The sequence below is a fragment of the Camelus ferus genome, chromosome 16, assembly GCF_009834535.1.
Source record: "Camelus ferus isolate YT-003-E chromosome 16, BCGSAC_Cfer_1.0, whole genome shotgun sequence".
Classification (NCBI taxonomy): Eukaryota; Metazoa; Chordata; class Mammalia; order Artiodactyla; family Camelidae; genus Camelus; species Camelus ferus.
In genome coordinates, this window is record NC_045711.1 from 49480953 (window position 1) to 49504483 (window position 23531).

At 39.6% G+C, this 23531-nt stretch overlaps 2 protein-coding genes and 1 long non-coding RNA gene across 5 annotated transcripts in view; 1 reads left to right on the top strand and 2 right to left on the bottom strand.

Annotated features, from left to right (window-relative positions):
* The window catches only part of LOC116669182, a 114674-nt gene extending 107984 nt beyond the window's left edge, over window positions 1-6690 (top strand). The window contains exon 7 of the long non-coding RNA XR_004326533.1: window positions 5151-6690. This is a non-coding gene — a long non-coding RNA (uncharacterized LOC116669182). The remainder of the gene's footprint in view (window positions 1-5150) is intronic.
* On the bottom strand, window positions 135-9824 carry KRT39 (keratin 39). 2 transcript variants are annotated; one of them, XM_032498114.1, is made up of 8 exons: window positions 9260-9727; window positions 8340-8422; window positions 7546-7702; window positions 6795-6956; window positions 6565-6690; window positions 5047-5267; window positions 3345-3701; window positions 135-363 (listed from the first exon to the last, which is right to left on the bottom strand). In XM_032498114.1, the coding sequence occupies exons 1-7, from the start codon at window positions 9725-9727 to the stop codon at window positions 3440-3442; spliced, it is 1479 nt and encodes a 492-aa protein (XP_032354005.1). In that variant the 3' UTR covers window positions 135-363; window positions 3345-3439. The 2 variants fall into 2 exon arrangements, with proteins under 2 accessions (XP_032354005.1, XP_006186324.1); XM_006186262.3 differs by lacking the exon at window positions 135-363 and having other exon boundaries at window positions 3440-3701; window positions 9260-9824.
* A 4891-nt stretch (window positions 9825-14715) lies between these two features.
* On the bottom strand, window positions 14716-23244 carry KRT40 (keratin 40). 2 transcript variants are annotated; one of them, XM_032498143.1, is made up of 7 exons: window positions 22760-23206; window positions 22019-22101; window positions 21598-21754; window positions 20620-20781; window positions 20415-20540; window positions 19066-19286; window positions 14716-14836 (listed from the first exon to the last, which is right to left on the bottom strand). In XM_032498143.1, the coding sequence occupies exons 1-7, from the start codon at window positions 23204-23206 to the stop codon at window positions 14833-14835; spliced, it is 1200 nt and encodes a 399-aa protein (XP_032354034.1). In that variant the 3' UTR covers window positions 14716-14832. The 2 variants fall into 2 exon arrangements, with proteins under 2 accessions (XP_032354034.1, XP_006186325.1); XM_006186263.2 differs by lacking the exon at window positions 14716-14836 and adding an exon at window positions 17929-18287 and having other exon boundaries at window positions 22760-23244.
* Window positions 23245-23531: the final 287 nt, after the last annotated feature.

Here is a 23531-nt window from a genome sequence, read left to right on the forward strand (position 1 = left end):
AAGCTACAGTGAGGTATCACCTTGCACCAGTCAGAATGGCCAGTCATTCAAAAGTCCACAAACGACAAATGCTGGAGAGGCTGTGGAGAAAGGGGAACCCTCCTTCACTGCTGGTGGGAATGCAGGTTGGTGCAGCCACTGTGGAAAACAGTATGGAGATTCCTCGAAATATTGGTTTCTTTATCTTCTAAATGGGGATAGTCATAGTAGCTACTTCATGGGAGTATGAGGATTAAATTAATAACACTTTTAACATATTTATTATTGATTAACTCCACTTTATGAACAGGTAGATAGATGTGGAGGAAGAACTGTCTGCAAGTGTGGTCTTCTGCCAAGTTAGTGTCAGAACCTAAAAGAAAGCTTCAAAAAGGCATCAAGTCATTCAGATCTTTAAACCAAAAGACACTTGTTAGTTAGAAAGCAGTGGGTTTTAGTTCAGCCCACATGCTTCAGCTGAGAATTTTGTTAAAGTCTGAATTTTTGGGTCCCACAATCTGGAGATGCCAATGCAGGAGATCTGGGGTTAGGCCCCAGAATCTGAATTTTACAAGCTCCCCAGGGGATTTGGGTGTAGGTGATTTCTGGGTTAACTAGAAGAATCCTGGTAGAAAGTAATATAAGGGGTTTCCACTAACCCAAATCCTGGGGAAAAATTTGAAGGCTGCTTCTTCTAAGCAGAAATTTTTGTTAGTAATGACAGTATTGATAATAATAACTAACATTTATTGAATACATGCTGTTTTCCAGATACTCCTCTAAGTGCTTTACACACATTTGTTTATGTAATTCTCAGAATGATCCTGGTGGTAGGTACTTCTAATATCCCCATTTCACAGATGGGGAAAGTGAGGCCCAGCAAGGTTCAATTAACAGCTTGAAGTCTCACAGTGAGAATGCAGAGATGGAATTTGAACTCGGGCTCCAGAGAACATGCTGTTTCCTGATTCCTGGTTGTCTTCTGAGCTGTGCTAAAATTAAACTTGTATTTAATCTGTTTCCCTCTCCATCAGTCAGTCCCCTTTCTACTGCAGTGACTGGCCTATGGTAAACTATGTTTAAAAAAGAAAAAAAAACAAAAAACAAAAACAACCCTTTAACTACCTCCTGTGGCTGTGTAGGATACTGATTTAGCTTCACGGTAAAAATCCAGACTCCTTATTGCCTTTAAAAGGCTTAACCATTCATATACAAGGTCCAGCAGATCGTCTTACCTTCCCTGTTAGCCTTGGAGTGGTCAGACCTCCTCTTTACCATGCAGTTTATAACAATTTATTTTGATTGTAAAACACATGTGAGATACTTTGCTCTGAGCAGGAGGAGGATGTCCTGTTTCTGGGATAAATTGACAATGGCATTACTGCAGCAGCCTAAGGTTTACCTGAGTCCAGCAAGGTTCCTAAACCCTGAATCTTGTTGAAATCAAACCTCACAGCATACTGAGCAGCTCTGACCTCTCACCATTTGGTTTCCCAGGTAGTGTTGATGGTTTGTATGGGGTCCACTGGGGGCCATCCTTGAACCACACACAAAGGAATAAGGTTTGGAAGGAAATGACATATGCTTGGCTTTCAGTTTAGGAAATAAAAGCTCCTTTCTGCGCAGCACTTTATAGCTTATAAAACCCTTTCACCATCCTTATCCCATCAGGGCCCAAGTTGTTATGTCGCTTTTATTCAAGGACATACACACAAGCTGGGCGGAGACTCTGTCCTGGGGTTTCTGAGTCCAAACCCCATACGCTTCCCACATTTCCATCCTTCCGGTCTGAGATAGTATGCGAGTAAGTGCTGACCAGGGGTAATCTAAGCACTCAGAGGAAAAAGAGATTATTGATAGAAAAGAGGTCGGTCTGGGAGTTCTGCATTCCATTTGCTTAGTATAAGTTGCTACTTGCCTGGAGGAAGTAGATGGCTGTACTGTGAGCTAAACAGTGCTTTTGTCTTTGATGTGGGATCAGCCATCAACTGCTATCTGATACATACACTAAGACTTCAAAAATGCTTTATTGAGTAAAATTGTGGGCTTGATCACAGGAGATTGTGTTCTGTTCTGTTGATCCCCCAAGCCAAACACGATTAATACTCGAAAATCATGACTAGAGAACTCAATTCATGGAGAAAGAATTTTAACATGAGATAAGAATAACATAATTAGGTCTAGGGCTTATAGAAAAATAACACCTGTGTAGTACTTTTCAGTGTACAAAACAGCATTACCTAGACAATTTCATTTGATCTTCACAACAACCCTGTGAAGTAGGCATGAGCCTTGTTTAACAACAGGGAAATTAAATTTGATGATGGCTAAGTGTTTTGCCCAAGGTCACAATTCGGAAGTGGCAAATATAGGTCTGCAGGACTTTTACCTTCACATTCTGTGTTTGGCAGTGGGCTTACTTACTAAAACCTCTGGAAATGCCAAGCAGTTTTTGCAGGGATAGGTACCTAAATGGGGCTTTCTCACGCTGGGACTGCCTTGTGCTTGCAAACAGCGATTACTCATGGTTACTTTTCTGCAAAGTTTGTGGCTATCAAGTTCATTTCTCTCTGATGGGCAGATTGACGCAGGCATCTAAGTTATTTTTTTCCTGGCCACCTGTCACAGGGAGATAGAGGAGCAGGGTTATGTCTTGAGAGTTCCAGCTATATGTCCCTTGTCAAAGAATCAGAACCAAATCCCCTTCCCTAAAGAACAGAAAGAGAAATAGCAAGCGTTTAATGAAAGGGTCCAGGCTATTCAAAATGCTCTAGACTCAACTCCCCACAATGATTCCTGATTCTTGATGTAAGTATCTGGAGAGCCTGATGGTTCACAAAGTGTTGGAGAATGTGGACGTCTTTTTAAAAATATCTTGGGGAAAGAAAAGTGTATATGTGTGGATCAACAGTAATTGAGACAACAGAATTCAGCAGGATTCAGACTCATGACTGTTCAAAGAAATTAAGTATTAAAGAGCTTTTTCTCTGTTCATGCTGTTCCCACATGGGCTTCTTTCTAGAGCCAAAGAAGGAGTTTAGAAGGGACGGTTGTAGCTTTTCCCCTTCATGTGTCATGGCCAAAAACAATTCTCAAACTTGTCTGACTGGCTCTAATGAGGAACGTAAGTCAACAAGGCCTGAATAAACACAAGGAAAACCTGCCCATCACCTGTGGAATCAGGTAATGTAGGTCACCTTCTTGCGCACTTACACATCAGTGCTGACCCTCTGATACATGGGAAATGTGCTTCCAGAGAAGTGTCATTTATTATCACGTTGGCAGCAGCGACTCAGGACAGAAGCAGAATAAAAGATAGTCTGTCTAGCGATGGGGACCCCATGTAGTAGCAAGAAACTAAGTACCTTAAGGGCCTGGGGAGTTCTTAAACCTTTCTGGCCGGAGCAAGTACTGGCCTCTCTTTCATGATTGAGGGTCCTTTTTTTATCACCTCGGGATGTCAGAGTTTGGCAGTTCTGGTGATGAAGCAAGGCTGCACATGCTCGTAAGAAGAAATGACTTTCCCATCCTTGATCTCCTTGGTGATGGTGCAGATTTTCACCAGAATTCGGGGCAGCTTTCTGCAGTCACCACAGGACTCCTGTATCCCATGGGGGGCTGAGGATGATGTACAAACTGGGGCTGTGCATTCCGTGGCTCTGGCCTTACTGGATGTGCAAATGGAAGGCTCACATTTGGTGGCACATGGGTGACAGGGAAGCCTAGGGGGGAAAAATGCAGAATTTTACCTGTGATTGAGGGAAGGCAACAATGACTATGGAGAAAAACAGCAGTGGTTCATTTTTCAACACGTGTCACTCAAAACAAGTGCTTCCTAACGCTTGTTCATTCATCCTGTACCTTAGTGGAAGGAAAAAAATCAGACCTGATCCATGGGAAAGCTGCATCCTAGGTTTAGAAGGACTAGGTTATGTAAGCTGCCATTATAGCCAATGCCATAGCATTGGACGAACAAGCCGGGAGTCAGAGGCTGGGATGGAGCCCAGCTCTGTCATTTGCCAGCTGGTGACCTCACAGAAGTCAGTTAACCCTCCCAAGTTTTAGTTTTTCATCTGCAGAATGGATTAAGTGGGACTCAACAGTGATAAGGGACAAGTTCAAGAGCTTAACTATCTGAGGAAGGAAGCTAAACAGGTGTTGTTCTTCATCAGATAATTAGTCATAATACTTCTGGTGGCCTGATTCCCATCTAGGGAAGAGTCCTCAGCACTTCATCAGAAGCACTTGAAGTGCCTCTGTGCACCTAAAAATGAATAATCCTTAGAGAATTGGAGTTAGGAGTTAACAGTAAGAACTCTTTTTAGAAAACAGCATCTTTCTTTGATGATTCAAGGCACTTTGGAATATTGTAGCTCCTCCGGGCGATCGCACAGGTTAACAGTGTGTGAACAGAGTTCACTAAGTGTTTTGGGGAGGGAAACAATTAGTGCGGAGCAGACCTAGTTAGCAATTGTAACTAGGCCTGCATTTGAAGTGTTAGTTTGGTCTGAGTTGCTTCAAAGAGCTTCTGCTCTATTCCTTATGGATTGGTAACTTATTATTTCAAAAAATACAACTTCCATAAAAAAAATGCTGAAACACATATGTACACATTGTTGGCCTCTAAGGACAAGTGGCTGGAAAAGGTTAAGGGTTTAAGCCTGAGCAGAACGTCCTTCAAAGACAGCAGGGTATTCTCGTTCAATCTCATGGAAGTCAGAAGTTCATGTCAGTGGGGGGAAATCTGTAAATCACCAGGAATGTTCATCTTTGGGGAAACCATTCTTTTCCTAGTAATTTTTAAAACTCTAAGAAGCTAGCTAACCTATAAGGGGTTAATCTGGAGCACTGGTTGTTCAAAACGACTCGGATCAGCTAACCAGTCCAGTTTGGTCTAGGTTATGATTGTAGGTGTCCAAACGGCACAGCTTGCGAGGCCCTTCCAGCGTCTTCCAGCCACAGCTCCCGCTCACTGGCAAGAAGCGCCAGCACTTGCCCCCTGTTGTCAGTACATACATGTGCGTGCTTGAGCCTCTGTCTCATAGAAGCTGCTTTTATTTTACGTACTTGCCATCCGAGCTCTCCAGAAGACTGCGGTATGTGCTAATCTCACACTCCAGCCGGGACCTGACGTCCAGCAGAATCTCATATTCTTGGTTCTGTCTTTCCAGGGCACCCCGGATCTCTGCCAGCTGAGCCTCTAGGTAATCGATCAGACACTGGATCTGGGCCAACAAGGCTGAGTAGCGGGCCTCCGTCTCTGCCAGGGCACGTTCCTGGGAGTCTCTCTACCATGGGGGAAGGAAGGGGGATTTATAACAATGACTCCTTTAAGCCCAGATCACTTGTGATCTGTATCATTTGAAACAATGGTTTCTTTGTGACAGGTACTAATGAATCTCCAAACCCTCTTATTGCTTCCTAACCAAATAAATCCAAAAATAAAATTACCAACTATGCTAAAGCTTTATCCTCTTTTTTGGGCATCTCTTTAAATATTTACTTCTGTTCCTCTTTCTCAGTCACCTGATCATCTCCTATCACACTGTCCTACCTATGACAGAAAGAAACATTCCAACTTATTTCACATCTAGTCATTAAAAACACAGTACCACGGCACCTCATTCTACGAGTATTTGTACCTTAAAAAGGAAGTGAGTAGCATTTAGCCGTAAACAATTCTCTCACTGGATTCAATTCCTTTATATGTAACCTTTGAGAGTTGAAACTTTGATGTTTAAAGTTCTTTCCTGATCTATCATTCTATAAGCCAATGGTTGGAATTTTAGGTTTCAGGAACCTATAACTTGCATGATTATTCCACTTTTTATAGATAAGAAAACTGAGATTCAAGAGGTTAAATGCGTTGCCTATGGTCATGTGACTAGCTGGTGGCAAAGCGAGCTTTGGGGCAAGGTCTTCCTAATAACCTTCGTATCAGAGCATTTAAATAGTTGCCTGCCTTAGGGAGGCAGCAGAATGAGGCAGAAGTGGTCCCAGCTTTGTAACCTGCCTTCTGGCTCAGACTCTTAACTTCTTTTGTGACTTTTGACAAGTTACTTAATGCCTCAGGAGCTCCATGTCTCCATCTATAAAATGGGTGAGATGAAACTTATCTTGGGATCTGACTTGGGAAAATCACCTTAGCTCTCTGAGCCTCATCTGTAAAATTGGCTTAGTAATTATGCCATCTCCCTCATAGGATTGTTTTATCAATTTGGTAGTTTGTAGAAATGTTTTGTATATGTCTCTTAGTGTCTCCCAAAGTGTACTCCATGCATTATCACTGCCATGGATGCTCTTAAAAGGAGGAGTCCACAGGCATATGAGTCTTAAGTGCTGAATACCATGTGTCCCCTTCTTGGAGATTCACGGTGAACATCAGCTTTCTGAAGGCCTGTAGGAAGGTACCCTGTTTAACCTTTGTTTAATCCAGCATTTCTCAGGCTTATTTGACCACAAAGTCCTTTTTTGACCATAGACACTTTAACAAACAGAGGGGCACACAGGGAAACATTGCAGCACATATGTGTCAGGGGCTACTGCCATCCCTGCTGTGCTAGGTGTGGTCAGTGTGTTGGGTACCATTCTGTGCTGGGCCTGCAGTTCAATCTCTAGAGCGTTCATGGTGCATCTCAGTTCAATGATCTCCTTCTGGGAGCACTGCTGCTGTTGGGTTCTGGTCACCACCTGCTGGCTCAGTGCCTCCATCTGAAACACAAGGACCATGGAGATCATGGAGAACTTGACTGTGATTCAAGGCCCCTGGAAATGCAATGTCAACTTTTTGTTTTTGACTTGTCTACCCTCCCCACCTGCGTGTTGAACCACTCTTCCACATCTTTGCGGTTTGTCTCCATGATGGATTCATATTGACATCTCATTTCTTGTAGGACCCGGTTTAGGTCAACAGAGGGGGTGGTGGTCACTTCGATGTTGAGCCTGTCCCCAAGCTGGGTCTGTAAGGAATTGATTTCCTATGAAAAGAAAAACAGTGTGAAGTCCCTTGGTGAACAGATGTCCCCACCTTGTGTTCTTGTTTTAATCTAACAGTGATAATTTAGCTTAATTGCATCTGAAATACAGCCCATGATAAAGGAATACATGATTTATAGGTGCTATTAAGATGCTATAAAATGGCTTAAGGCTATTGACTGTGTGTTCAAGTATGTGCACTGTGAAAAGGAATGGACTAGCAAGATCAGTATTTTAAAGAATTTAGATCATTTCCAGGGGTAGTGGGTGAAGTGGCATACAGGTGGAATTCGTAATGAAAGACCATAATCTCTTGATGCCAACATGCATTTGTGCCAGTACTGACTTAGACCAATAGCGGCAGAAGTCTGTGCAGGGATGCCGACAAAATGATGGGAAACCTGTGAGCTCAGGGAAATTGGGTTGCTTCCTTCTCCTGGAAAAGCTGGAGAGGACAGTGGGGCCTTCCAGGATCGAGTTCTAGGCCATGGATTTGAAACACATTGAACCAGTGGTACTAGCGGTGGGTATAATCAGGGTTGCTATTTTTTGAGGCTTAGCTTGTAATGTCCCTCTTGGGCTTTCTCTAACCTCTTCATGGTTGTTTTTGAGGCAAAGGAGCTCCTCCTTCAGAGACTGGACTTGAGTCTCCAGGTCCGCCTTGCCCAGGGTCAGTGCGTTCAGGATCTGCTGTAGGCCGTTGGCATCTGCCTCCACTAGCTGACGTAGGGACACCTCAGCTTCACACCTTTAAAAATGAGACACAGAAAGACACTAAGATGTAGATGATGTCAGTCACGCCAAGCAGAACTCTCCAGCACTTTCCTCTGGGCTTCTCATTTCCTATATTTCTAGTGCAGGTTTTATTCTCTTTAGAGGTGAAGCCATTTGAAAAATATCACTATTCCATTACGATTCCTAAATTTGCCGGAGTGATGCTGCCTTGCTGCTGAGATGAAGGCGTTTATCCTCCTTCCCCTGCCCCCTAGAGGCAGTGTAATGGAAGTGGAAAGAGCAAGGAGTTAAAACTTAGCAAGCGTGGGTCCAAGTTCTGGCTCTGTCTTGTATGGTAGTATGCCTTTGGGTAAGTAGCTGAACCCCGTTAAACCTCAGTGTTCTCACCTTAAATGGGGGTGCTAACACAGTAGCTCTGCCTGTTTTACTGACTATTGTGCAGGTAATCAGATGCATTTGTATGTTAGAAACTACAGGTGCTGTATACATGCGAGTGGTTATGAGTCTTAATCATTTATATGGAATTTGAAAGTCTTCTCTGGGTTGGGCAGGAGGGTTAGCAGACGATCTTGGAGATGATCTTATGGGGAGTGAGTAGCATCAGGCGCAGGGTGAATTCTGTCATGAACGACAGAGTTGGGTGGGCTTACTTGGCTCTCAAGTCATCAGCAGCCAGTTTGGTGTTGTCAATTTGTGAGACCAGTCTGGAATTCTCAGCCTTGGTACACAAGATCTAGAATTAAGAAGTTGTACACACAAATGAGACAAACACCAAGATCGCCTCCTTTAAAAGCCTCCAAGGGGCTTGTGTGTGTATCAGTTAACAGGCTTTTCGTAGGTATGCTTAGGATGCTTGGGAAACTTTGGAAAGTCTTAAAAGATTGGCAAGAATGACTACAGTAAAAACTCTTGTTGATGTTTTACTCTTAAAATACAAAATTCATCCTAAATTTGCATTAGCTTCCACCGTCCACTAGAATGTAAATGCTGTGAGGGCGAGACTTTTTAGTTCACCAGGACATTCCCAGAGCCTAGAATAACGTCTGGTGCATCGTTGTTGGTGCTCAGTAAATATTTGTGGAAAAAATGTAATAGAATAAATCCAGCCTGTGTAGCAGCAGCATATCGCTCTGAATAGGAAACAGGTTTGATGTGGGGAAAAAACTATTTAAACAATTTGGAGATGATGAGATGAGCATAAAAGGGGGGAAGAGTGGTAATGGTTGAAAAGAATGGATAAAAGTTAATCTGTTTAGGAACTTATGAAAACAAAATTCATTTTCTCAGGTCCCAGTTTTCTCACTTTTGTGAAAGAAATGGCAGCAGTGGGTTATTAGTACAACTTGGTCCTGAGTTATCTGGTTATAAGGGCAGAGTGTATCTCTGGAAAATGAAAAATGATAAAACTGTAAACATTTCCTCAAGGTAACAATTTCATTCCAGAGATTTTCTTATTCTACAAAATATTTTTCAGCATAAAAGAAACTAAACATGTTAAAGTTTAACAAATGACTATTGCCTGGAGAATGTCAATTTGCAACCTAATGATATAGGTCCCCAAGAATCTTACCTTCTGCTGGAGCTCCTCAATGGTAGCATAGTAGGACAGGTAGTCAGGGCATGTGACTGGGACCTCTTTGTCACACTCTTTCTGGATTTTACACTCCAGTGCAGCATTCTCTCGTTCCAGCATTCGTACCTTTTCCAGGTAGTTAGCAAGGCGGTCGTTCAAGATTTGCATGGTCTCTTTCTCATAGCTGTTGATGCCCTCACCACACCAGCCGCAATCATCCAGAGAGGGACAGGTGTTGAAGTTGCTTATTAGGCAGAGGGGTGTGAGACAAAAGCAAGGCATGTGTTGGCAGTCCTGGGACTGGGGAGTTCTCAGAACACGGCCAGTTGGCTGACAGCTGTTGGCTTCAAGACCAGCATGCTGGCAGCTGGTGTTAGAAAAGATGGTCCTTAAATTTGTAATCCCAGAACAGCTTTGGCACGGCGCTGAAGAAGACATAGTTGTTGCACAGCCCTTGGTATTCATAGCGTGTACCCAGCTTTGGTTTGTTTCAAAGTCTGTGGTCTCCGGGATCCAAAGCTCAAGTAACCACCACTGAGTCTAAATGCCAGACCTCTTGGCTTTTTCCTCTTTGAAGTGTTTATATAGCCTTCGTTCCAGGTGGTGTTGCAGCAGGCAAGATGTTTTCCTTTCTAATGTTTATATCAAATCCCATAGGAACATCTCATTAGTCTGCTTTTTACTTGCATGAGAAGAGTTACTTGTCTCATAAAAATGTGCATTTAGGCTGTTACTAAGTCATTACCCATCACAACTACTATTTGTCGTTGGATTCAGAGCTTCACATTATGTCTTCAAAAGGAACTGTCGTCACAGTTCTAACAGCATCCATCATTAAGCAGGTGTGAGTGTATTAAGTTTATTAAGTCTTTGTTGACCTCTCCACCTGGTATTGAGCTTGACCAGGAATGAGTCCATCCTTCTTTTCCTTTCTTCTCTAAAAAAGGGAAACTATTAATATCCAATAATTATTGGTGAACTTACAAATCAGTATTGTTTTGGTTTGTCCAACTGATTTCCCCATTTTCATTATTTGAACATAGGGAGTATGGATTAAAATGTTGGTTTTAATAAGACTCTTTTTAAAGGTAATTGCTGGATTCCTGTTTTAGAGTCTCAGGTAGGGTTTGATTGCTAACAAATTCCTTGGAGAAGAGGCTGGTTACCTTTTGGTTTTCCAAAACTTCCATTCTATGACATTATTAGTGCTCAGTGTTTGCATGTCATATTATAATAGCTAAAAATTTGTTATGGTGTTGTTATTTTTGCTGTTTAAACGTGATCTGTTGAAAGATAAGTGTGTTCTTTCTCAGGACTACTTAACTCAGCATTTTCTTAAGAAAGCTGTTTGTTCCTGATCCTTCCTGGAGTCCCTAGGAAAGAATCATTTCCTTGACTTTTCCAGCTTTAGAGCCTGTCCACATTCCTTGGCTTGTGGCCCTCTTCCATCTTCAAAGCCAAGCAATGTACAGTCAGGTCTTTCTCACATTGCATCACCCTGACATTGACTCTTCTGCTCCCTTCTTCCACATTTAAGCAAGAACCCTTATGATTATTTTGGGTCCACTTATATCATCTAGGATGATCTTTCTATTTTGTTTAAGGTCAGCTGATTAGCAACCTTACTTCCCCTTTGTCATGTAGCCTAAAATAGTCAAGGTCTGGGATGAGAACATGAACATCTTTGGAGGCCCTTATCCTGCATATCACAGAGTGGGAGGAAAAACATGATTTCTAATAGCACTAGCAAATATAAGATATGCAGGAATCAATTTAGCTAGAAAGGTACAAGAGCTACATGAATACAATGTTAAAATATAGTGAAGAACAGAAAACTAGAATAAATGGAAAGATATATTATGTTCTTGGACTGAAATACTGTATTCATCATTATGAAAAAGTGAATTATATCTACATTAATTTAACTTAGGTCTCAGTAAGTTTATTGAGACAGTATCATTATGTGCCTTTTTTTCAACTAGACAAGATAATTCTAAAGTTTTATGAGAAAAATTAAACAAATTATAATGGCCAGGAAAATTCTGAAAAAGAAAAGCTATGGAGAGATCAATACTTCCAGATTTTAAAATACATTTTAACGCTTCAATAATTAAAATAGTGTAGTATTGTTGCATGAATAGTCAGACTGACTGATAGGTTAGAATAAGAAGTCTAGAAATAGATTCCCAAAGAAATTGGAATTTAGTAGGTGGTAGATGTGACTTTTAAAATCAATGAGGAAAAGACAGACTGTCATATACAGTTGGGGACATTTCTGTATCACTCAGAGTTGGGAGCTGGACAAGGAATATTGGAATCATACCTAATGCCTTGTAGTAGGACAATTACAAACTGATCAAAGATTCAAATATGAAAAAATAATATTGTAAGTGTGTTAAAACAAAACATAGGAAACTTCTTTTATAAGTTTGCAGTCAGAAGGCCTTTCTAATGACTCAAAATTAAGAAACCATAAAAAATTTACAAATTTGACTACATAAATAACTTGTGCGTGGATAAAAACATAAAGTATAAAATCAGAAGACAGATGACAAATTGGGAAAGAAGATTTGCAATTATACTATAGATAGTGACCAAAAGGAAAATAGAAGAGGCACTTTTAAAAGTGTCTTAGAGTGTTCAATGTCACTAATGAAAAAGGAAATGTAAATTTAAACTACACTGAGATATCATTTCATTTTTCCATCTATCAGGCTAGAAAAAAAGCTTGATAACAAATACATTGTACTGTGTACCTCTCATTTATTTCTGGCAGGAATGTAAATTTGTTCAAGTTACTGTAGTGCTACTGTAATCAAGACAGCATGATACTGGCAAAGGGTTGGCAAATAGATTAATGGAAAAGAATGTAGAATCTAGAAATAGACCCAAATATGTGGTCAGTTGGTTTTTGACAAAAGTTCCAAAGTAAGTCAATGAGAAAAGGATAGCCTTTTCAATAAATGTTGCTTAATTAATTAGATAATTATATATCAAAAACTATTACATCTTAAGGTCTACCTCACACTGTACACAAAAATTAATTCACGATGGGGTAAATACTTAAATGTGAAGGTTACATGCATAGATATACTTCATTTTACTGTGCTTCACAGATTTTACCTTTTTTACAAATTGAAGGTTTGTGACAACCCTGCCTTGAGGAAGTCTATCAGCACTATTTTCCAAACATTTGCTTACTTTGTGTCTCTGTCACATTTTGGTAGTTCTCATAATATTTCAAACTTTTTCATTATTATATTTGTTATAGTGATCTGTGATCAGTGATCTTTGATGTTACTATTACAAAAATACAACTTGCTGAAGGATCAGATATAGGAAGGTTAAAAGACAAAAGTAGTAAAATTATCTATATCTACAATAAGTAATTCAGGGATACACGAAACAAATATGATGTCAAAAATATTAAATGTTGGGGGCAGGGAAGAGTGAAAATGCAGGATTGTTAGAATGCATTCAAACTTAAGAGGTTATCAACTTAAAATAATAATTAAATATATGATTATATATACACACACACACACACACACACCCCTCATGGTAGCCACACACTAAAATCTATAGTAGACACACACACACAAAAGGAGAAAGGAATCCAACTATAACTCTAAAGATAGTCTTCAAACACAAGACAACAGAGCAAAATAAGAAAGGAACAAAAAAAACTATAAAATGAAAAAAATAGCAATAATTACATACTTACCAATAATTACTTTAAATGTAAATGGACTAAATCAAAAGACAGAGTGACTAAGTGGATAAAAACAAGATCCATATACATGCTGCACACAGAAATTAACTTCAGATCTAATGACACACAGATTGAAAGTGAGGGGATAGAAGAAAATATTTCATAGAAATGGAAATGAAAAGAAAGCTGGGGTAGCAATACCTATATCAGACAAAATAGACTTTAAAACAAAGACTGTACCCACTCCTGGGCATATATCCAGAAGGAACCCTACTTCAAAAAGACACCTGCACCCCAATATTCATAGCAGCACTATTTACAATAGCCAAGACATGGAAACAGTTTAAATGTCCATCAATAGATGACTGGATAAAGAAGATGTGGTATATTTATACAATGGAATACTATTCAGCCATAAAAATGACAACATAACACTGTTTGCAGCAACATGGATGTCTCTGGAGAATGTCATTCTAAGTGAAGTAAGCCAGAAAGAGAAAGAAAGATACCATATGAGATCACTCATATGTGCAATCTTAAAGAAAGAAAGAAAGAAAAGAAAGAAAGAAAAGAAAGAAAGAAAGAAAGAAAGAAAGAAAGAAAGAAAGAAAGAAAGAGAAAGAAGGAGAAAGAAGGAAAGAAAGGAAGGAAGGAAAGAAAAAAAGAAAGAAAAAAGAAAGAAAGAAAGAAAGAAAAAGAAAGAAAGAAAGAAAGAAAGAAAGAAAGAAAGAAAGAAAGAAAGAAAGAAAGAAAGAAAGAAAAGAAAAGAAAGAGAGAAAGAAAGAAAGGAAGAAAGAGACAAATGAACATAGATACAAAAGAGAAACAGACTCATAGACATAGAATACAAACTTGTGGTTACCAGAGGGGAGGGGGGTGGGAAGGGACAGACTGGGAGTTCAAAATTTGTAGGTACTGACAGGCATATGTAGAATAGATAAACAAGACTATACTGTATAGCACAGGGAAATATATACAAGATCTTGTGGTAGCTCAGTGAAAAAGAAAGCGACAATGAATATATGTATGTTCATGTATAACTGAAAAATTGTGCTCTACACTGGAATTTGACACAACATTGTAAAATGACTATAACTCAATAAAAAAAATTTAAAAAATGGAAAAAATAAAAAAAAATAAGGCAAAGACTGTGACAACAGACAAAGAAAGATGTTACATAATCATAAAGGGATCAATTCAACAAGAAGAGATAACAATTATAAATGTATATGCACCCAACATATGAGTGCCCAAACACACAAAGCAAATATTCACAAAAAAACATATAAAGGGAGAAGTTACACAATAATTGTATGGAACTATAATACCCCACTTACATCAATGGACAGATCATCCAGACAGAATATCAATAAGGAAACACTGGCTTTAAACAACACATTAGATTAAATAGACTTAATAGATGTATACAGAACATTTCCCTCCCAAACAGCAGAATACACATGCTTTTCAAGTATATATGGAACATTCTCCACAATAAACAATATGCTAAGCCACAAAACAAGACTCAATAAGTAAGACCTAGTTCCTTTAGGTGTAAAATTAGATTGTTTATTTGAAATTTTTATTGTTTCCTAAGGTAGGCTTGGATCGCTGTGAACTTCCTTCTTGGAGCTGCTTTTGCTGTGTCCCATAGGTTTTGGATCATGGTGTTTCCATTTTCATTGTCTCAGATGTTTTTTGATTTCCTCTTTGATTTCTTCAGTGGCTTATTGATCATTTAGTAGCATGTTGTTTAGACTCCACATGTTTGTGGTTTTTGCAGTTTCTTCCCTTGTAGTTGATCTCTGTCTCATACTGTTGTAGTTGGAAAAGATGCTTGATTTCAATCTGCTTAAATTTATCTAGATTCATCAAGAAGAAGAAGAGAGGACCCAAATAAATAAAACCAGAAATGAAAGAGGAGTGGTTACAACTAATACCACAGAAATACAAAGGATCATAAGAGATTCCTATGGACAAGTATAAATCAATAAAATGGAAAACCTAGAAGAAATGAATATACCTCTAGAAATATGCAACCTGCTAAGACTGAATCAGGAGAAAACAGAATATGAACAGACTGCTTACCAGTAATGAAACTGAATCAATAATACAAAAAACTCCCAATGAACAAAAATCCAGGATCAGATGGTGAATTTTAGCAAACATTTAAAGATGTTAAAGTTAACACCTATCCTTCTCAAACTATTCCAAAAAGTTGCAGAGGAAGGAATGCTTCTGAACTCATTCTCCTAGGGCAGCATCACCCTGATACCAAAACCAGACAAGATACCACAAAAAAGGAAAATTACAGGCCAATATAATTGATAAGCATAGGTGCAAAATTCCTCAACAAAACCAAATTCAACAATAGATGAAAAGGATCATACACCATAATCAAATGGAATTTATCTCATGTGGGATGCAAGGGAAGGTTCGATAATTGCAAGTCAATCAGTGTGATACGCCACATTAACAAACTGAAGAATTAAAAACTATATGATCATCTCAATACATGCAGAAAAAGCTTTTGACAAAATGCAGCACCCACTAATAATAAAACTCTTAGCAAAGTGGATGAGGAGGGAATACATCTCAAAATAATAAATGCCATATGTGACAAACCCAAACAGCCAACATTATACTCAATCATGAAAAGCTGAAAGCATTTCTTCTAAGATCAGGAACAAGACAACAAGGCCCAGTCTCACCATTTTAATTCAAAATAGTATTGGAAATCTTAGCCATAGCAATCAGAGAAGTAAAAGAAATAAAAGAAATTCAAATTGAAAAGAAGTAAAACTATCTCTGTTTGCAGATGACATGATACTATATGTAAAATGTCCTAAAGACACTACCCCAAACTATTAGAACTAATAAATAAATTCAGTAAAGTTACAGGATACAAAATTATTATACAGAAATCTATAGCATTTCTATATACTAATAACAAACTATCAGAAAGAGAAATTAAGAAAACAATCCCATATACAATTAAATCAACTATAATAAAATACCTAGGAATAAATTTAACCAGGAGGCAAAAGACTTGTACTCTGAAAACTATAAGACATTGATGAAGGAAACTGAAGATCATGCAAACAATTGAAATACGTACTGTGTTCATGGACTGGAAGAAATAATATTGTTAAATAACCATATTACCTAAGGCAGCCTACAGATTCAGTGCAATCACTATAGAAATACCAAAGGAATTTTCCACAGAACTAGAACAAATAATCCTAAAATTTGTGTGGAACCACAAAAAAACCCCAAATAGCCAAAGCAATCTTGAGAAAGAATAAAGCTGGAGGTGTCACACTCTCCCTGATTTCAAACTATACCATAAAGCTATAGCAATCAAAACAGTATGGTACGGGCACAAAAACAGACACATAGATCAGTGGCTGAGAATAGAGAGCCCAGAAATAAACCCACACACATGTGGTCAATTAATCTGTGATAAAGAATGCAAGAATATACAATGGGGAAAAGAAAGTCTCTTCAGTAAGTGGTGTTGGGATAACTGGACAGCTACATGTAAAACAATGAAATGAGACCTTTTTTTTTCCCACACTATATACAAAAATAAACTCAAAATGGATTAAAGCCTTAACTGTAAGGCCTGAGACCATAAAACTCCCGGAAGAAAATATAGACAGGATGCTGTTTGACACTGATCTTAGCAATTTTTTTTTTTTTTTTGGATATGTCTCCTTAGGCAAGGGCAGCAAAAGCAAAAATAAACAAATGGGACTATGTCAAATTAAAAAGCTTTTGCACAGCAAAGAAAACCGTCAGCAAACCTAAAAGGCCGCCTACTGAATTGGAGAAGAGATGTGCAAATGATATATATGATAAGGGGTTACTATCCAAAATAAACAAATAACTCATAAAACTCAACATCAGAAAAAACTGAAACAACCTAATTAAAAATGGGCAGAAAACCTGAACAGACATTTTTCCAAAGACATGCACATGGCCAACAGACACTTTAAAAGATGCTCAACATCACTAACCATAGCGACTTGCAAGTCAAACTCACATCTGTCAGAATGGCTTTCATCAGAAAGTTTTTTTGTTTTTTTTTAATGTCTGCACCTGCTGGTGTTTCTGGGTTGTTGGTTTCTTCAGTTCCCAAATCTGAGATATATGAGACAAAAAGAAACCCCAGGGATCTCACCACTGTGTTGTTCCTTGAATATCAAGGATTCTTGTAGTGTTGAAGTCTCCTTCTACCTTTCATAGTCTATTTTTGTTTGTTTTATATGTGATTTCCAGGATTTTTAGCAATACATACTTAGGAAGAAGAATGGGAAATGTACATCTACTTCATTTTTCTGGAAGTGGAAGTTCTCTGTTTTGCTGTTTACATGTGTGAGAAATGTGTGAGACATTCTTACAGTCTGAATGTCCAAAAAGAGACCAATGTACCTTATTTATTTTATGCAACTACTAAAATAATGATCATAAGACAATCTCATAATTTTATTAGGAATGAAAATGCTTAGATTACATAGTGAAAAAAAATAGGTCAAGCTATATGCATATGCAACTATGATTACCACTATATGGAAAAAAACCATTGTAAGAAAGAAAACTGAAAGTTCCCAAAATGCTGACAATGGGTGTTTAGGGTATGGAATTATAAGTGATTTTTGCCTTTCATGTTCAAATTTGAAAAAAAAAAAGAATCTGGTACTTTCCTAATTAAAAGTAAAGTAGAATACAATTTATTGTATTCCTAATTTTTTTCTCAGAATGACACATACAACTGTCTTCCATGATATATGACATCTTACATGATGAGCTAATCAATTTGTATTCGAGGAGTTAAAAATATTTTCATCCTGGGTTTATGCAAAATCAAACTACTAGATGGGTTTAGACAATTGCCTTGGTATTGAATGGTTATTATTATCAACAGGAATAAGCCACAAAGGTTCATTTACCATGCTAAAGGAATGAAAACACTGTATTTGGAGAAAACTTTATAGCAAGAAAGTTTTATGCACCTAGAATATCACAAATAACCATCAGGAGAGGAAATGGTGAAACAGAAATACGTCTTGGATGCTTAGAGGACAGTTTTAGGATATGAAAGGCTTCTTGACTTGAGTTTCAAGTTTGGGTGTCCCTGATTGAAGCACCATCTCCTTTCCAGGGTGCTACTGGCTTCTGTTCCTCCATCTGCCATGCTGGGTGTTTAACCTTCACGTACAGCAGTTTTCCACTGTGCAAATTATGTACGCCGAGCATGGCTCACAAGTGTTGCTTGACGTGCTTTTTGCAGAACATGGGTTACAGGGAAGCCTGTGAAAAATCCATTTTTAACTAAGCTTTACATGGGTTTGGGCAGGGGAGGGATAAATTAGGAGTTTGAGATTAACAGATACACATTACTATACATAAAATAGATAAACAAAAAGATCTACTGTATAGCACAGGGAACTGTATTCATTTTCTTGTAATAACATATGATGGAAAAGAATCTGAAAAAAAAAGTATATATATGTATAACTGAATCACTTTGCTATACACCTGGAACTAACATTGTAAATCAACTACACTTCAATAAAAAATAAAATTAAAAAAGAACATGAGGAAGTTGGATAAAATGTCAACTCAGAAAAAAATCATGCCAAAATTTGCCCTGCAAATTAGGTTCTGAGGAACACTCTTTGCAGAATAACCTTTGACTGAAGCCTGCTTTATCCTTGGACTCAGAATTGTCACGTCCTGTTCACTACAGCAGTGACAGCTGAATAAACTTTTATGTATTTTCCTCACTCGGCCAGCAGCAGCATATGCGTGTTCCTGAGTTTCCTTTAATGGAAGATAAGAGAAAAGGGAGACCCCCCTGACCATGAAATGTCACATACGATATTTTTTTCTGCTTTAGAATTTTAGAATATTTTGAACATTTCTATTGTCATGCGATTAGCCTTGGCTGCTTTTCATCACTGTTTAAGAAAATCCTTTAACCCATTAGGGAGATTTGATCTTGACCAGAGCTTGGGAAAACAGGATTGTCCTACGTGGTCCTCTTTGTGACTCTGGGGGATTTTGAGAGTAATTGCGTGGAACTTGCCTGCTGTCCTCCCTCTCAAGGAGCCCCCGGTATGTGTTGATCTCGCCCTCCAGCCGGGCCTTTGTGTCCAGCAGCACCTGGTACTCCTGGTTCTGCCGCTCCAGGTCACAGCGGATCTCGGCCAGCTGGTGCTCCACATTATCGATCAGGCCCTGCACCTGGGCCAGCTCGGTGCTGTACTGGGCCTCGGTTTCTGCCACAGTGCATTCCAGGGATTCTGTCTGCAGAAGGAAAAGAGTGTAGAAAGGGCTGTGTAGCACTGGGGACAGAGTGCCTATTTTCCAAGCCTTCCTCCACCCTTTTCCAGTTATATGACTTTGGGAAAATTACTTAGCTTCTCTGAGCCTCAGTTTTATTCTATAAAAAGTGGGGAATGCAAAGTACATATCTCATGGGATGCTCGTGAGGATTAAATGAGTTAATAAATTTAAGAGTGGGTGAGTGTTAGTTATTACTCCTGTGACCACTGCCACCTGCAACCTACTTGCATAGCTTAGGGAGGATCAATAGCATTTGAGAGGAAACATTGAGCATTGGCTCCTGGCTCCTAGTGTGTAAGAGAAGAGGCTCTGGGATGAACCGCTTGGCTTCAGCTTCCACTTTTGCCTCTTAAAAATAGCAGTGGTCTCCTGTTATTTAGTCTCAATTTTCCTCATCTCTATAATGGGGTCAGTAAAGGGATTTACCACAAAGGCTATTGTGAGGCTTAAATTAGCATTATGCCTCTCGCAAGACAAATGCTCAGCTATTATTCACTAGATATTCTCTATAGGACCTAGCATGGCACACAGAGTGGTATTTGACTGGAACTGCTTAATGTAAGCTTGAATGCATGGTATTCTTATTATTTGGGTGGAGTATGGTGTAGTGAAGGATCCAGTTGAGGTGTGGATCCTGGAAAAGCTTAAGATAGTTGTAGAACGCAGAGTTTGAATATCTTTGTTTTAGATATGATGGCAAACTTGGAAGATTGGCTTGAATCCAAAGAGAGTTAGAACCCACTGGAATTCTTGGGTGCCTTTGGCTCAGAAGGTGTTCTCTCATTCTGCTCCTGCACGTTCCCATTCTCTCCCTGTCTCTGGAGGGTGCTTCAGTATCATGCCCAAGCCCAGGGGGGAAGGTCAGGGCATCCTAGTGGGACAGTACAAGCTGTTGACCTATCACTTCTGCTTTGAGCCAGGTTAACAGCGGTACTTGGAAAGGGGAAGGAAATGTAATCTTTGCAAATGGGAACTTCAGACATTCTGCTACATGAACTGTGCGTCTCTCCTTTGGGTTATGGAAACGGGGATAGGATCTCAGGACCTGATTCTTCAGTGGCAAGACAGAGCTGTCTTTCCCTTACACACCAGACTTTGCTGTGCTTGGAGCTCAATTTCCAGAGCGGTGGCTGTGCGTTTCAGTTCCAAGATCTCCATCTGGCAGCCCTGCAGCTGCTCCGCGCTGGACAGCTGCTGCTGATTCAGCTCCTCCGTCTGAAATACAGGCACGGTTAGAGAAGGCAAATGAGGCAGTAATCTGGAAGCCTGTCTTTTTATTGCTCCAGGCACCGACCTGAACAGCGAACCATTCTTCCACGTCTCTGTGGTTGTTGGCAAGCACTGTTTCATACTGGCAACGCATCTCATCCAGGACCCTGCTGAGGTCCGTGGTGGGGGCAGTTTCTAGCTCCACATTGAGTCGGTCACCCAGCTGTCCATGAAGCACACTGACCTCCTGAAGGTGGAAATGGAGTAAAGAATGTCAGAGTGGTTGGGAAAAGAATTCAACTTGACATCCCAATGGCATCTTACTTCTGTTTTGGGGAGTAGTGGGTGAAAATGTGGGATTTAGACTCAGATTGCCTAGCTTGAGTCTCTCTTCATCACTCAGTTTCTTCATCTGTGAAATGGGTCAAGTTTTACCTTTACGAGAGAGTTATTGTGAGATATGTAAGAGGTAATATACACATCAACACTTGTAACAGTCCTTGGTGCATAGTAAGTTCTCAATATTAGCTATTATTATCATCAACAGCTGTGCAAATGGAAAATAGACTTTGTTACATCATTCAGCTTTTCATTTTTCAGTTTCACTGACATGGAATAATCATACACTTCATATTAAATGATTTTTAAAAGTTTATAAATGCAGAATATTTAAAATATTGGTTGAAATATTACATGGGTCCTTATCCTGGTTTTGAAATGGCCTTTATACTCTGCGATTATCATCCTGATTTTTATACTGTATGGATTAGAGTTAGGAGTAGCATAAAGCCTCCAGGAAAGCCACTTGGGGAGTTGCCTCCTTCACAAGAGCAATGGCAGGGGAAGGGTTTGGTTCCCCCGTCCGGCACTGGCCAGCGGTCATTTCACATCCACGTTCAGAGACACACCGGAATGATCAGGCTGAGTAGTGGTAGTGCCTGGAGTAATTTTCTTCCATCTTAAGCATCATCTCCCCAAGTTCAATTTATATACACAGCATGAGCTCTGTCAGTTTAACTTGGTCACTCTCAGAGCCTTTCCATGATTTTGCCATTTTCCTCACCTTTTCATGATTGTTCTTAAGGCAAAGGAGATCTTCCTTCAGAGACTCCTCATGGGCCTCCAGGTCAGATTTGCACAAGGTCAGCTCCCCCAGGATCCCACGCAGGCCACTGATGTCATTCTCTACCAGCTGGCGAAGAGATAGTTCAGACTCGTACCTTTCATATCAAAAGAAATATATCCAATGCTTACTTTGCTTGACACTGCAAAGTGCAGGGGCGCACTGATGAATGACACCTGGACTCAAGGCAGCCAATGCTGTAATTGCGTCTATGCCCCAAATAATGATAAATTCAAGCTTTGTGAGCATTCTTAGCTTAAAAAATACTATATAGAGAATACACACATGATATGTATGTGTGAAGAAGAGAGAGAGAGAGAGAGGCGACCATCAATTATTTCCAAATTCAAATTAAACTTACTTTGACCTGAAGTCATCAGCAGCCAGTTTGCAGTTGTCAAGCTGTACAGCAAGTCTAGAATTCTCTGCCTTTGTGCACAGGATCTGGGAAGTCAGTTATTATGTTATTAGAATGGGTCTTTGAAATATCTATTCATTTAACAACAATGGCATCATTTATCTTTTAAAAGTCTTTGTAGGAAAGTATAAAATAACCTTTCAGCCTACTTTTATTAACCACATCACCCCAAGAAGAAAAAAGGAGTGCCAATTTATATGAACATGTATGAACTAATTTCTTAATGAAACAGAGAAATAAAAAGGTTTAGTTTTTGATGACCTAAGATATTTTGCAATATTCCTTGGCAGTTGAACTCAGATTTTTCTCCATTAGTTTGTGTTATGACTATATCCCTATCTTTGATAATGCAAAGTCATTTAATATCTGCATTAAAAAATAATGTAGGTGTACGGCATTACATACAGAAGTAATTTTAGATATAACACTGTTTTTCCTTATTCTCTCACTGAGAAAGTTTAGAGGTAAGTGAGTTTATTATGGTCACTTAGTAATTAGTGGCAAGGAGGTTAATACTGATGTTTGCTGACTTTTAGTCCAGTGCCTTTTCCTCTGCATCTCATTAACCCTGGGAAGTCCCTCCTGCTTCCCTGGTGCCCTTCCACAGAGCAGCCTCGTCTAGTATAAAGAGAAAGCAAACCACAGCCTGGGAAGGTGGGGCATGAAGGCAATGAGACACCAGACCTTTTGTTGGAGATCTTCAATGGTGTCGAAGTAACACTGATAATCAGGGCACACCAGTGGGACATCCTCTTCACGCTGCTCTCGGATCCTGCGTTCCAGCTCTGCATTCAACTCCTCCAGCCCGCGCACCTTCTCCAGATAGTTGGCAAGTCTGTCATTCAGGAACTGCATCGTCTCTTTCTCATGGCTGTTGAATGCACCCTCCTCACACCAAACACAGTTCCGCGCCAAGCACGGATCATTACAACTCCCAGCAAAGCAGCACGGCGTGAGGCACCTAGCTGGCAGGCAAGAGCAGGATAGGAAGCTGGGGGTCTGGCATCTGGATGGAGCACAGGCACTGGGGAGACAGGTGGTTTCCATGGAACAGGTGGAAGCAAATGCACCGTCGGAAGACTTAGCACCGGACTCGGAGGAGCAGCAGGTGGGGGAACAGTCAGAAGTCATCCTAGCAGGTGTGAAGGAAAAAGACTCCAGTTGCTTGCCTCCAAAAGGCTCCTTTCTTCCTGAGACTTTTATATAGCCCCAGAAATGGGTGTTTACAGTAGGTACCAGATGTTTTTCGGTGCTGGTTTTCATATGAACACTCATTAGTGCTGTTTATTTGCTGAGGTAGAGTTTTATGCCTCATAAAAGAGGCATAACTTCAGGTTACTAAATAAGGACACCATTTCCACATAGGATAAAATGCTCATTTCAGAAAATCTTCATAGGGAGCATTGTCCTTTTACCAGAACAATGAAAGAAAGAGAAAATTTAGCCAATCAGTAAT

Bases quoted from the DNA above. Each gene is read 5' to 3' on its own strand.
- KRT39 (XM_032498114.1), bottom strand. From the start codon at position 9,727: ATGAATACCAAGGGCTGTGCAACAACTATGTCTTCTTCAGCGCCGTGC. The intron at 6,957-7,545 runs GTTAGAGAAAGC...TTCTTTTCATAG, and splicing joins TCAAAAACAACCATGAAGAG to GAAATCAATTCCTTACAGAC. The intron at 6,691-6,794 runs GTGGGGAGGGTA...CTTGTGTTTCAG, and splicing joins AAGAGTGGTTCAACACGCAG to ATGGAGGCACTGAGCCAGCA.
- KRT40 (XM_006186263.2), bottom strand. From the start codon at position 23,206: ATGACTTCTGACTGTTCCCCCACCTGCTGCTCCTCCGAGTCCGGTGCT. The intron at 21,755-22,018 runs GTAAGTTTAATT...TTGATATGAAAG, and splicing joins GCTGATGACTTCAGGTCAAA to GTACGAGTCTGAACTATCTC. The intron at 19,287-20,414 runs GTGTGTAAGGGA...TTCCTTCTGCAG, and splicing joins TCCAAGCACAGCAAAGTCTG to ACAGAATCCCTGGAATGCAC.